This window comes from Ovis aries, chromosome 17, assembly GCF_016772045.2.
Source record: "Ovis aries strain OAR_USU_Benz2616 breed Rambouillet chromosome 17, ARS-UI_Ramb_v3.0, whole genome shotgun sequence".
In the NCBI taxonomy this organism is placed as follows: domain Eukaryota; kingdom Metazoa; phylum Chordata; class Mammalia; order Artiodactyla; family Bovidae; genus Ovis; species Ovis aries.
Genome location: NC_056070.1, coordinates 70,400,797 through 70,412,180, shown reverse-complemented (window position 1 = coordinate 70,412,180; position 11,384 = coordinate 70,400,797). Strand labels below are relative to the sequence as shown.

General features: G+C 49.5%; 1 protein-coding gene across 3 annotated transcripts; it reads right to left on the bottom strand.

Moving 5' to 3' along the window:
* Nucleotides 1-1,174: 1,174 nt before the first annotated feature.
* On the bottom strand, nucleotides 1,175-10,874 carry YWHAH (tyrosine 3-monooxygenase/tryptophan 5-monooxygenase activation protein eta). Of its 3 annotated transcripts, none has more exons than XM_004017500.5 (2): nucleotides 5,093-10,874; nucleotides 1,175-2,622 (listed from the first exon to the last, which is right to left on the bottom strand). In XM_004017500.5, exons 1-2 carry the CDS (start codon nucleotides 5,162-5,164, stop codon nucleotides 1,969-1,971), a joined length of 726 nt encoding a protein of 241 aa, XP_004017549.2. In that variant the 5' UTR covers nucleotides 5,165-10,874; the 3' UTR covers nucleotides 1,175-1,968. The 3 variants fall into 3 exon arrangements, with proteins under 3 accessions (XP_004017549.2, XP_042090031.1, XP_027812628.1); XM_042234097.2 differs by having other exon boundaries at nucleotides 8,002-10,874; XM_027956827.2 differs by having other exon boundaries at nucleotides 10,618-10,874.
* Between the last annotated feature and the right edge of the window lie 510 nt (nucleotides 10,875-11,384).

The window sequence follows — 11,384 nt, the reverse complement described above, 5'->3', positions numbered from 1 at the left end:
ATTCCAGAGGTCCGCCAGCTCTGCACCTCTTTCCTCCCCCTGTAAGGGAACAAAACTTTTCATAAGATGGCTGTGAAGTGAAAATGTGAGTGCTTTTTCTAAATCCCTTTTTGTGAGGGGCATTCCTAAAATGTAAGAAGTTATAATGTTTGAAGTATTTTCATCAAAGACAAGTGCCTTAGCCACATAAAGCTTGTAGCTTTAAAATACCTGACCTACTAATTGAAGCAAAACTCGATAATGATTTTTGCTAGCAATTAGGTCAACCTGAAATAGCTTCCGGAAGACTACTCTTATCATCTGGGTCTATCCGGATGAGAAAATAGGTTAAGTGTCCAAGCTGACGAGTTCTGTGCTCCACCACAACACAGGACCGAGGACAGGAACTGGGCATGCCATCCTCACCAGCCTAGTGGTAAGCTTCAGTCAGAAGGCCCTAAGGTGCTTAGGGCCTTTGTGTAACGGAACCAATCCGCTTGACAAGCATATCCAGGCCCGAGTACCAGGCTGGTGGTGCCAGAAATCATTAAGGGGCTGGAGTTCAAGGGTCCAGCTGGTGACATAAGGCTTCAGGAGTGGCCTGGGGAGGAGGCAGATGGGCAGGGGGAGGAGGGGTGCGGGGAGTACACTAGGGACCAGGCCTTTCTTGTTCTTAAAACTCAGAGGGAGTTCTGTTACCCTACTTTAAAGAATACTCAGAGCTTTCTTAGTAATGACTGCTAAAGATTGTATTGGGTATCCAAGCTGTGTCCCTAATTAACATTTTATTCCACGTACTACATAAAAAATATTAAGAAAAATGGTGAACATGTACCTACTTTGTGTTAAAAAGCAACCAACGTTCTGTGGGGTGGCTGGAGCTACACCCTTGAAGTCAGACACAGAGCCACCTTCCAGAGGGGCTGTGCCTCAGAAGACGCACTAGGGTCTTCCCTTTAAAGGAATCAGCAACAGGAAGAGGGGACCAGAGAGGCCACATTAGCTGGGTTCAGAGAAAACTACTTAAAATTCATGAGTCTTATGTGCATGCTGCAAAACCTGTGATGGACTCAGAGGGCACAGACTCCCTATTCCAGAAATGCTTTGGAGTTTGGAGAGATCAACTCAGGATTCAGAGCGGGGAGCTGTGACAGCTCTTCAAGAGCGAGAGAAATGAAGACCATACATGTAGAGGTAATATTCCCCAAAGCAGCATTTTTATTTACCCACTGAATTCCAAAACATTTAATTTAGGAGTCTGGCATTTCATAATCACCCATCTTGATTGACATGGGCTGACACACGTGGTGCTGTCAGGATACACAAGGACGATAGCCGAAGAGTTACAAAAAATAAATCCATGATTCTTAAACAATTGCAACCAAAAAAAAAAAGTTACAGGTATCAAAACTTTAGATGCATTGCATTGAAAAGAAGGTTTGTGCACGTCATAATTTAAAGAGGCGAACAAGGTGCTACTGAAACCTCACGGTAAAGTTTATTATTAAGCTGATGGAAAGGAGCAAGTGGTCTCTCGTCCAGGCTTCCCTTAATGGTTTTCCGTTAGCTAAGAAAGAAGAGGGAGGGGTGAATTCACTTTTGCATGCACAGATGTACTGCTTTAACAAAACACTAGCAGCTGGTTTGAAGTGGACCATTTAAATACCAACTGTAGCCTGTGTGGCTAATTCTCCTCTCTAACTTTCTGAGGCTTTCGCCTGCAATTCACCTAGACAGGCAAGCAAACGAAAATGCCTCCTTCAGAACGCACCTGTCTGCACAATCCAAAAAGGGAGCTCCTGTGGGCTCAAAGCAACCGTCCGTCCAGCAATGCCCATGAATTAATTTATCTGGAACTGCTTCCCGGGGGGCGGAGAGCAGGTCTGAGTAGCTGTGCTGCCGTACAGATAGGTTGAGCACTGGATACTTAGTGAGTGTGGCGAGAGGGGACTGGTGGTGACGGGGCGGGGGCGGGGCGGGCCAAGGCGCTCAGTTGCCTTCTCCGGCTTCCTCGTCCTGCTGGTCGCTCGTCCAGAGGGTGAGGTTGTCTCGCAGCAGCTGCATGATGAGCGTGGAGTCCTTATAGGAATCCTCGTTTAGTGTGTCCAGCTCGGCTATGGCGTCGTCGAAGGCTTGTTTGGCGAGGAGGCAGGCCTGCTCGGGCGCATTCTGGATCTCGTAGTAGAACACGGAGAAGTTGAGGGCCAGGCCCAGCCGGATGGGGTGTGTGGGCTGCATGTGCTCCTTGCTAATCTCGAAGGCTTCCTTGTAGGCCGCCTCCGAGGCCTCCACCACGCTGCTCTTCTTCTCGCCAGCAGCCACCTCGGCCAGGTAGCGGTAGTAGTCGCCCTTCATCTTCAGGTAGAAGACCTTGCTCTCGTACTGGAAGTCATTGCAGTTCTTGATGAGGAACCTGTCCAGCAGCGCCAGCACGTCGTTGCACACCGTCTCCAGCTCCTTCTCAATCTTCTCCCGGTAGGCCTTCACCTTCTCCAGCTTCTTCTCATTCCCGTCGGCCATGGTCTTCTGCTCGATGCTGCTGATGACTCTCCAGGAAGACCGCCGGGCACCAACCACATTCTTGTACGCCACGGAGAGGAGGTTTCGGTCTTCGTTGGAGAGAGGTTCATTGAGCTCAGTCACCTGCAACATCCCCAAAAGATAAACACTGAGACCCAAGTTCAAAACCCTGGGAGAGAGATCTTCCTTTCAACCCCGTCAACAAGCCTCCTGAAAAACAGGATTATGTGGTACTTCCCTGGTGATCCCATTGTTAAGATTCCATGCTCCCAGTGCAGGGGGCACGGGTTCAATCCCTTGGTCAGGGAACTAAGATGCCACATGCTGCACAGTATGGACAAAAAATATCCAAAATGAAACAGGATTACAGAGAAGCCACTCAAGAAAAACCAATTGGACAAGGACCCTATCTCAAGGGAGACTACAGTCTAACAGAAGAAGCAGATACCAACTCAAAAATATTAGCATTAAGAACTTTGAGAGATTCACAATTCAGGCCTTGTGCCAAGTTCTTAAAAAGTGAAACAAGCAACTGTCTATCACCACTTCCCTCCTCAATAAATCCCAGACAGAATATAAACACCCTCCCTCTTCTAACTTCCCCCATGTCCCCATCCCCAGGACTCTTCCTCTTCTGCTACAAGCCCTTGGCCAGGGATGGTCTCCCCCTCTGCCCAGTCCATCAACCCAACCACACGTCATGCTCCATAGCTGCAAGACTCCCCGGCATTCCCCAGGAGGGCTGCCCACAGGCTGGGCTCCTCGGTACCACCACACAGATAGGAGTGGTGTCCACACAGGTCTGAAGTAATCCCCTACTCTCTACTCATCCGCATTCCCGGGTCCTTCAAGACCTGGAACCCACTGGTGTTCTCCAAGGACTCCCTTTAGACACTCGCATACTCACATCGCTTTACTACGAGTGTAAAGTATGGAAGCAACCCATATAAATCAGAATTTTATCTCAAATACTATCACAAATCTCAAAATGCCTGAATCCTTTAGAATGACACTTTTCTAGGACAATACTGCATAAAACAAAATGTGAGGCAAGAACAGAATTTGGAAAGCTCCTCAGATCTTCCAGTAAGCAAATCCCAACTAAGGCCACTTGATACTGAAGTGCAAGTGACATCCACAAGGGGGCACTAATAAACTCCATCCTGCGACCAATAAAGCTGCTTTAGTTGGACTACTGCAAAGAAACCTCAAGATACATCCCCAGAGTGTATCACTAAAATTGCGTGCATACCTGAAATATTTGTATGTCACACAGTGTTTGTACAAGAGGCAGTATCATTACTCAGAAAAGTCCTAAGACATCTGGAGCACAGCCTGAGCTAGTTGTGTGACCTTCAACAGAACACAACTTTTCTGGGCATCAAAAGTCAAATTAGTGAAGCCAGCCCAAACCACCTCAAAGGATTTCTCCAGCTCTAAAATCCTAGGATTGTTTTTCCTGAGCAACAATAACAGGTGCGGTTAAGGCCTGAGGTCGGTACTATAACGTGGGTGTATCTGTGGAATCCACAGGCCTGATCCTTTCTCCATCCAGAATAAACCGCCAAAAAAGGCTACTGGGCAATATTTGTAATGACACCTTCACAAGAAACACTAGTGCCTGGGAGTGTCAGTGTTTATGTAACGATCACCTGGTCGCCTGCCAGTCTGAATGAATCACTATCGGCATCAGCTGAGTGTGACTAACAGCTAAACAAGCATTGTTCTCAGAACCCCAGCCAAGGCCTAACTAGGAAACAACTGCATATGCTTAAATATAGTGTTTTTTAATACTCCTGGATTACAACTTGGCTAACAAAAGGAAACTTATGGGAGTAAGATAGCTTTATTACTTGATCAGATGACTACAGAAAATTGGGAGTTTTCCCCAGATTGGAAAATTATAGACTGAAGTGAAATCCGATGGCCTGTTGTAAAACAAGATTTACAGCCAGTCTTGGCTGTTGATACTTAGTGCAAATAACCTTCGCTAATGTTTGCTAGTGTGAATTCTCAACACTTCAACTTCCAAAATAACAGGAGCCAGGATACTTAAAGACAAGTCCGGTCACCCAGTAAGAGGGGCAGATCCTGAGGGCAATGCAATGCAGGGCAGGAAAGTAGAACTGGTCCCAACCAACCATCACACGAGCCCAGGGGGACAGCCACCTGTGGATTCGGCAGAGATGACTTCCTGCATCTCTAGGGTCACAAGCTTCCAAACAGCTCATCAGGAACAGAAAGAGCAGACATGGAATTTCAAGACAGGAGAGACCTAGACAAGGGTTCTCAGCCTTCTTTCTCCTCTGATGCTGGTCCCAACACTCTCATGCCCATCACATGCCAGCTGTGCCCAATGAAGCACCTCCCCCAACACTAGGTCCTCACATGACCATGCCAGCTCTGAGGGACTCCCCGACCTCTGCTCACTGCCCCTCTGCCATCTGGTTCTCCTGCCCGACTCCCCACCCCAGGTAATCCTACTCAGATGCTTCCTGAAAACCTAAAGACCGCTGAACCTTTCCCATTTGGGAGGCTCCCCCACCTCCCTTGAGGACTGGCCCCCCTGCCAGTCATTCCCGTGTGTCCTCACCGTGGAGCCTCTGGCTGCACCAGCTCCCTTCACCCCTTTCTGCTCCAGACCACATGGTGTTTCTGAAAGCATCCAATGACCTGGCCAGTTACGAATTCATTTATCTTCTTGTGACACCATTGGCTTATTCAACAATCCCCAAGGGCCTCCTCCCACTAACTCAAAGGGCAATAAGCTATGTGTTTGTGAGTAAAAATAGACCCACTGCCAAAAATAGCACATGAACTATTTGGGAAAACTTAAAGTTCTCAATCTGGGAAACATTCAACCTCAAAAGTAACACTGAACAAACAAATTTAAAAAAAAAAAAAAATCCCCTGAGCTGCCAGACCACATGGCTCAAGCTGAGGTTTAGATCCTCCTCCTCCCCGAGAAGGCTTCAGCCTTCATGGCCACACACACACTCCTACCGCTCATCACAGCCGCCCACACCCGCATGCTACCAACAAGCTTGCTTTTGGTATAGAAGTTTACAACAAGAAAAAAAAAAATCCTCAAGAACAATTACATAAACATAACCACATGACAGTCTTTAAGCTTCTTTGGCAGAACCCTATATAGATTTTTTAAAATGAAGTGACCTTGAAGAATGAAAGCTTTTTTTTTGGCTGATTCTTTCCCAAGTCAATGCCCTCCAAAGTGAAGATTCTGCCTGGTGTCCCACTGGCAAGGCACCCATCATTGGTCTCCACTTGCCCTGACCTGGAAAGGCCACCTTCTGTCCTCACCAGGGAGAAGCTGCAGGTCCTACAAGGCCAGGAAGGGACCCGGCTTTGAGCTCACAGCAGGTGAGTTCAGGTAGTGACTATTTCCTCTAAGCTCACTATCGGTCAAAATAGCTACCCTTGTATCATTAAGAAACCACCTTTGTCTTGCTCTGGGCTTAAGGAGACATTTTCATGGGCCATGACTGGCATTAAATACAACCCCACCTGAACAGGATTACTGCACACTACCGCCCTGAGGCACCAGGTCCAAAATCTTCAGAAGCTGTGCAGGTTCCAACCACAGAAGTGCCAAAACCTGCCACTAAGGAGGGGATGCCACTGCAGGGTGAGGAGCAGGAGGGGCAGTTTCCACCGGCTTCGACCTAGACACGTGGGAGAATCTGACCAACCTAAACACTGAAACCTAGGCAGTCTCTAGGCTTGTAAAATATACTAAACACAATATGGAGAAACAATCTCTTAAAACTATAATTTAACATAGTCTTGCACTTCTCAATTCATAGCAGGAACTCAAATTAATATTTTGCTTCCTAAGCTTAAAAAAAAAAAAAAAAAAAAACGGTCTTTAACAGACCAAGCATAATCCAGTTATGTTCCCCTGCTGTAGCTAAGACCCATAAGTGGCAGATACTGTCTTTAATTAAACTTGGCATAAATGACTTCTATCTAATAGAGGGAATTATTTGTTCAGTAAGCCCACTTACGTGACTGGCACGGAACTTAAGTGACCAATGATGACAATGGCTAAAGGACCAGAAAAGTATACGAGAAAGAAACTCGATCCCTCAGCCTCATGGGGCATCATCACTGGGTTAAAGGGAGAGCTCTAAACTTGAGGGCCAAAATCTTCACTTTACAGCTCCACCTTGAGGAAATTCATCTCTTCAAATCTCATTTGTAAAATGGAGTTAGTAACAGGGTCCATCCAGAGCTGTTCTCAAGAGTAAATGAGAAGGCACACATGGAATCAGACACCCTTTACCGAGTGCCTAACAGGTAAAACGGTCAATTTAATAAACCTGATGAACTGTAACGTGGAACACACACTTGGGGTATCCCCCTCGTCATTATTTCCGAAAAAGTGTGACACTGAAGTCTTATCACTAATATTAAGTTCCAGACAAAGATGAGAAAATACATTTTTGTTTTCTTTAAAGGGAAGGTGGGGTTTTTGACAGCAGGAGCTCTTTTGGGGATAATTTAGCAACCCCAAATCCAGATGGGGACAGCTCATGTCAGTGCAGCAAAGCTATGTGAGCTGCTCACCAAGTGAACGTCTTTTTACCTGAGAATACTGCAGGACCAAAGCAGAGCCCTCTTCCTTCCCCAGCCGTTAAGACAAAGCGATACTCACATGGGCAGCACGGCTTGCTGGTTCACGCACATTTCAAAGGTAGTACCAACGTGGCTGTAGGATGCCACACTGATCACAGTCCTGGTCCACCTCAGAATCATCCTGTTTCCATATCTGCAACATGGGTTACGTCCCAGCCTAGGACGCTCAGCCGTGCTCTCCTTTCGCAGACCACTTGCTGACTCCCTACTTCCTGAGATCTGACAGCTATAGCACTGCGCTGGGCCTCAAAAGCTGCAGCTTTGTTGCCTGCACTTGAGATTTCTACAGACAGCCTTCAAGTCCTTCAGGTGTATTTCTCTCCATCCTTTGTCAATGACTGTGCAACAGTATTAGAACACACCACGCCATCCCAAGTACTTTGACATTTTGTAACCCCACGATTGCCACCTCCGTTTCAGTATGGATGACTAAGGGTTGTGACATGACTGAATGATGTCTATCCATGAGTATTCATTAGAAATCTGATTACTCTTTCCTTAGATCACTCAGATTTATGCACTAATATTTTTATCCCACATTATGGGATTATTTCATAGTTCTCATGAAACTAGGCTCATTTTATGAGGTGATGAACTGCATAAGGTCATTCTAAGCCTGGTCTAACAAGGACTTGGGTTCCAGAATCTTTCACAACTTTTCTTTCCACTGTTCCACTCTATGTAAGCAGTTAGGTGTGAGATGAGCTGGAAGACACACCTTTACTTAACTTCAAAAACATTTCTTGCCTCTTCAAATTAGGGGATGAGGCAGGGAACTGCAGCTCTCAACTGATGTGAACAAACACCTTTGTTTTCAACATTCGTGATTTTTTTTTTAGGCCTTACCAACACCATCCTCCAGGTGACGCTGGCAGCATAAGGAACATCAGTCATTACAGGCAGGCAATATTATTAGGTACCATTTAGATGATAAAGGAAACAGAAGACAAGTTAGAAAAATGAAAGCTAAAAACCCACTTGACAGTAACACCAACATAACTAGTTTTGCACTTCAGAGGACCAGGAGACAAGAAATTGTGAGCTTCAAGGTCACAGAGTGGCCGCATCAGAGCATTCCCTCACTCAGGTGCCTGACAGCAGTCTACTTACCTGCCCTGAAGAAAACCCCCATAAACCCAGAGAGTTAACAGAATCCCAAATCCTCCCAAAAGCTGTATTTCAGGCCTAGGATATTAGTGAAATAGGGACTAAGCCTTCTAAATAACAGTAAAAATTAAACGTTCAAAAGTCAACTTAGGTAAAATGTGAGAAAGTTTTCCACTGACCTTGCTGAGTCCTTTCTAATAAATATATCCATTAATTTAGATGAGAAAAAAAAAATTTCTTTAATAGAAGAAACAGGCATATTGACCAAAAAAGTTCTCATTTTAATAGTAGTTGCCTTGAGGGACTGGTCTCACAGTTCTGAGATGACATAATTAGAGCTTGGATTGCATTTTCAGGAGCCTATCCACCCACCAATCATTTCTGACACCGATGTTATGTTTCCAATACACCTTTGCAAAATCCTACCTTAATGTCTCATAGAAAATCTGTGGACACAAGTAGGAAGCTACAGGAAAGCATTTTTCAAGCCTGCTTACAAAGAGCAGAAAACCAATTATTTTTTCTGTGCAAACTCTATCCCTTTCCTGTTACATCTGTGCACTCTCTCCTTACTTCTCATTTCAAATTTCCGGTTTCCCACAGCTCCACAACTGCCTTCTAGTCATTTCCCCTTAATCTCAATCACTTTGTTTCCAGCTCCTTTTTTAGTCCTCAAAAGGCTTCTAACATTGCAGTCTTCAGGTCCCACTGGTAGGACAGGTGAGGGCCTCACTAAAACGTCCAGAGAGCAGCCTCAACCCCAGTGCCACTCAGCGACTAGGGAGAAGAGGCGCACTTTAGTGTGGCTTGCTGAGTGGACAGAAGTGGCTTTGTCCCATAGATTAAGCTCAGGACTCCTTGCGAGGAAATGCACTCATAGTCAATCTTATTTCTGTAAAATCTGCTAAATTATTAAATCTTTATTTTCTTATGAGACCCTCAGAGTTACAGACTTCAGGTTCCAAACTACATCGCGTCTGGTGTGGATGAAAAGCTCCTTCTTATCTAGCCCATTAACACCCTGCTTGGGCTCAAGTGGAGATAACCAAGGAGTCAACAATTGGGCGGTGGTGATGGTAGTTTCCAGACACCTGGTTCAAGGTATGATGTGGATGACATGGAAAAAGATAATGCTTCAAGTACCCTCCTTACCTGGATAATCCTAAATTTGGACCCCAACAACAGATTTCACAACGACAGATTTTGTATTAATAACAAAAGCCTTAAAAAGGAGCTTTCACATGACTCTGAAATTTTAGAGAGCCAGTGTATTTCAGGATTTTTCAGTACCAAATCCCCTCCCAAGCCAGGAAAAAAGGGCAAAGGAGCTAAATAACCCAGGACAGTCATTCTTGACTTTAACCCACTGGCACTTGCCTTGAGGGATGGGTCAAGGGCAGCTCTGAGTCCCACCCCCCGAGTATCTGAGTCTGCAGGTCTAGGGTGGGGCCCCAGCAGATCCACCCCATCTCAGGAGGTTGTGGGCTGGGTGAACAGGGCAGGTTGCCCACTGTGGCTCTAGCCCTGTGACCTTGATGCAGAGAGATGTTCATTTAGAGAAGACGTGAAATACTACGAGGAGACAGAACAGTGAGGGGGTCGCTGGAACTCTAGGTCTCAGACACGCAGGTGGTGTCTAATCCAAGGCACTGGCCAGGGTGTGGCCGGCCACGATTCCTTCCCCGGAAACGGAGCTGCAGGCGGGTCTCCGAGGATCTCGAGAGGGCAAAGGCACATGGGTTCGGCTGGCCCAGGAGTCGCAACCCGTTTGGGGTTCCAGGCAGACGGACGCAGCATCCGACATGGGAGGGGGCCCCACGCCCTCGCCTGACTGCAGGGTAGGGGTCTCGGCACACAAAGCGGACCCCGGGGGGTGGAGGATGGAACTAGAGCGGTTCAGGCGAGCAGAACGAAAGCGCATCGGGATTACAGCGACTTCGGGTCGTGGCAGCGGAAACCAGTGGAGACAGGGCGCCACTCACTAGGTGATTCTTTATTACAAGTTGGGGTGCGTGGAGGAAAGCGAGAGGGGGTGCCCTAGCCTGGCGGAACTGGCCGGAGGAGGAATGCGGCTCCCCCACGCACCCTCCCCCACTCGGGGCTCCAAGCTGGGATGCCGCGCCCCCCGTCCGCCCGCGGGGTCCCCGCTGCGCCCCCTCCCTGGAGACCCCACCCCGCCCGGCCGCAAGAAATGGCGGGACGCGCGGCGGGCGCGGGAAGCGAGGGCTGCGGGCCGGCGGCCGCGCCCAGGCGGGCGGCGGGCTCGCCCCGGGCCCGAAGGGGCTGCCGCCGGGCCGCCCACCCCTCCCCTACGCCGGGCCCGCGGCCGACCGCCCGGGCTCCCGGCGCGCTCACCGCCTTCATGGCGGAGGCCATGTCGTCGTAGCGCTCCGCCTGCTCGGCCAGCCGCGCCCGCTGCAGCAGCTGCTCGCGGTCCCCCATGTCGCTGAGCCCGGCCTCGCCTCGCTTCCCGCTCCGCTCGCTCGCCCGCGCGTCCTCTCCGGTCGCCGCGGAGGCCGCCGCCGCGCACGCGCACTGGCTTGCCGGCCGGCCGAGGCTGCAGGCAGCAGGCAGCGCCTCTCGCCCGCTCGCTGGCTCGCCCGGCGCTCTGTGGCTCGCGCCGCGGACGCCGCCGAGGGAGGACAGGCGGCCGCGCCGGGGGGGATGGGAGGACGGGAGGACGCCTGCGCAGTGGGAGCGGCCGGGCCGGGCGGCGCGGAGCGGCGCGAGTGGGGGGGGAGGGCGGCCCGGCCCTAACGGTCTATTTCAAGGTGACGTCACCTTCTATAAATAGCTGCGGCCACCGCCCCGCCCCAGAGTCGCGCAGGCGCCGTGCGAGTGCTGCATTTTACCGCCGCAGAGGTGGAGGTGCGAGAGGGGAGACCCGGGGTGGGGACTGCGGGCCGGGCGGCGGGCCGCGCGCGGTCACAGAGGCCCCGCAGGCCGCGCGCTGTCGCGGCCCCAGCCAGAAAGGCGGCTCGGAGTTCAGGATAGACGTCTGGCTTGAGGAGGGACCCGAAAGCAAAGACACTTAGTGCTTGAGAGAGCCAGGAGACCGCGTGCCCGAGGGGCGGGCGGACAGACGCGCGCCCGCCCAGCCTGGCGGTTGGGCTTCTGTGGGC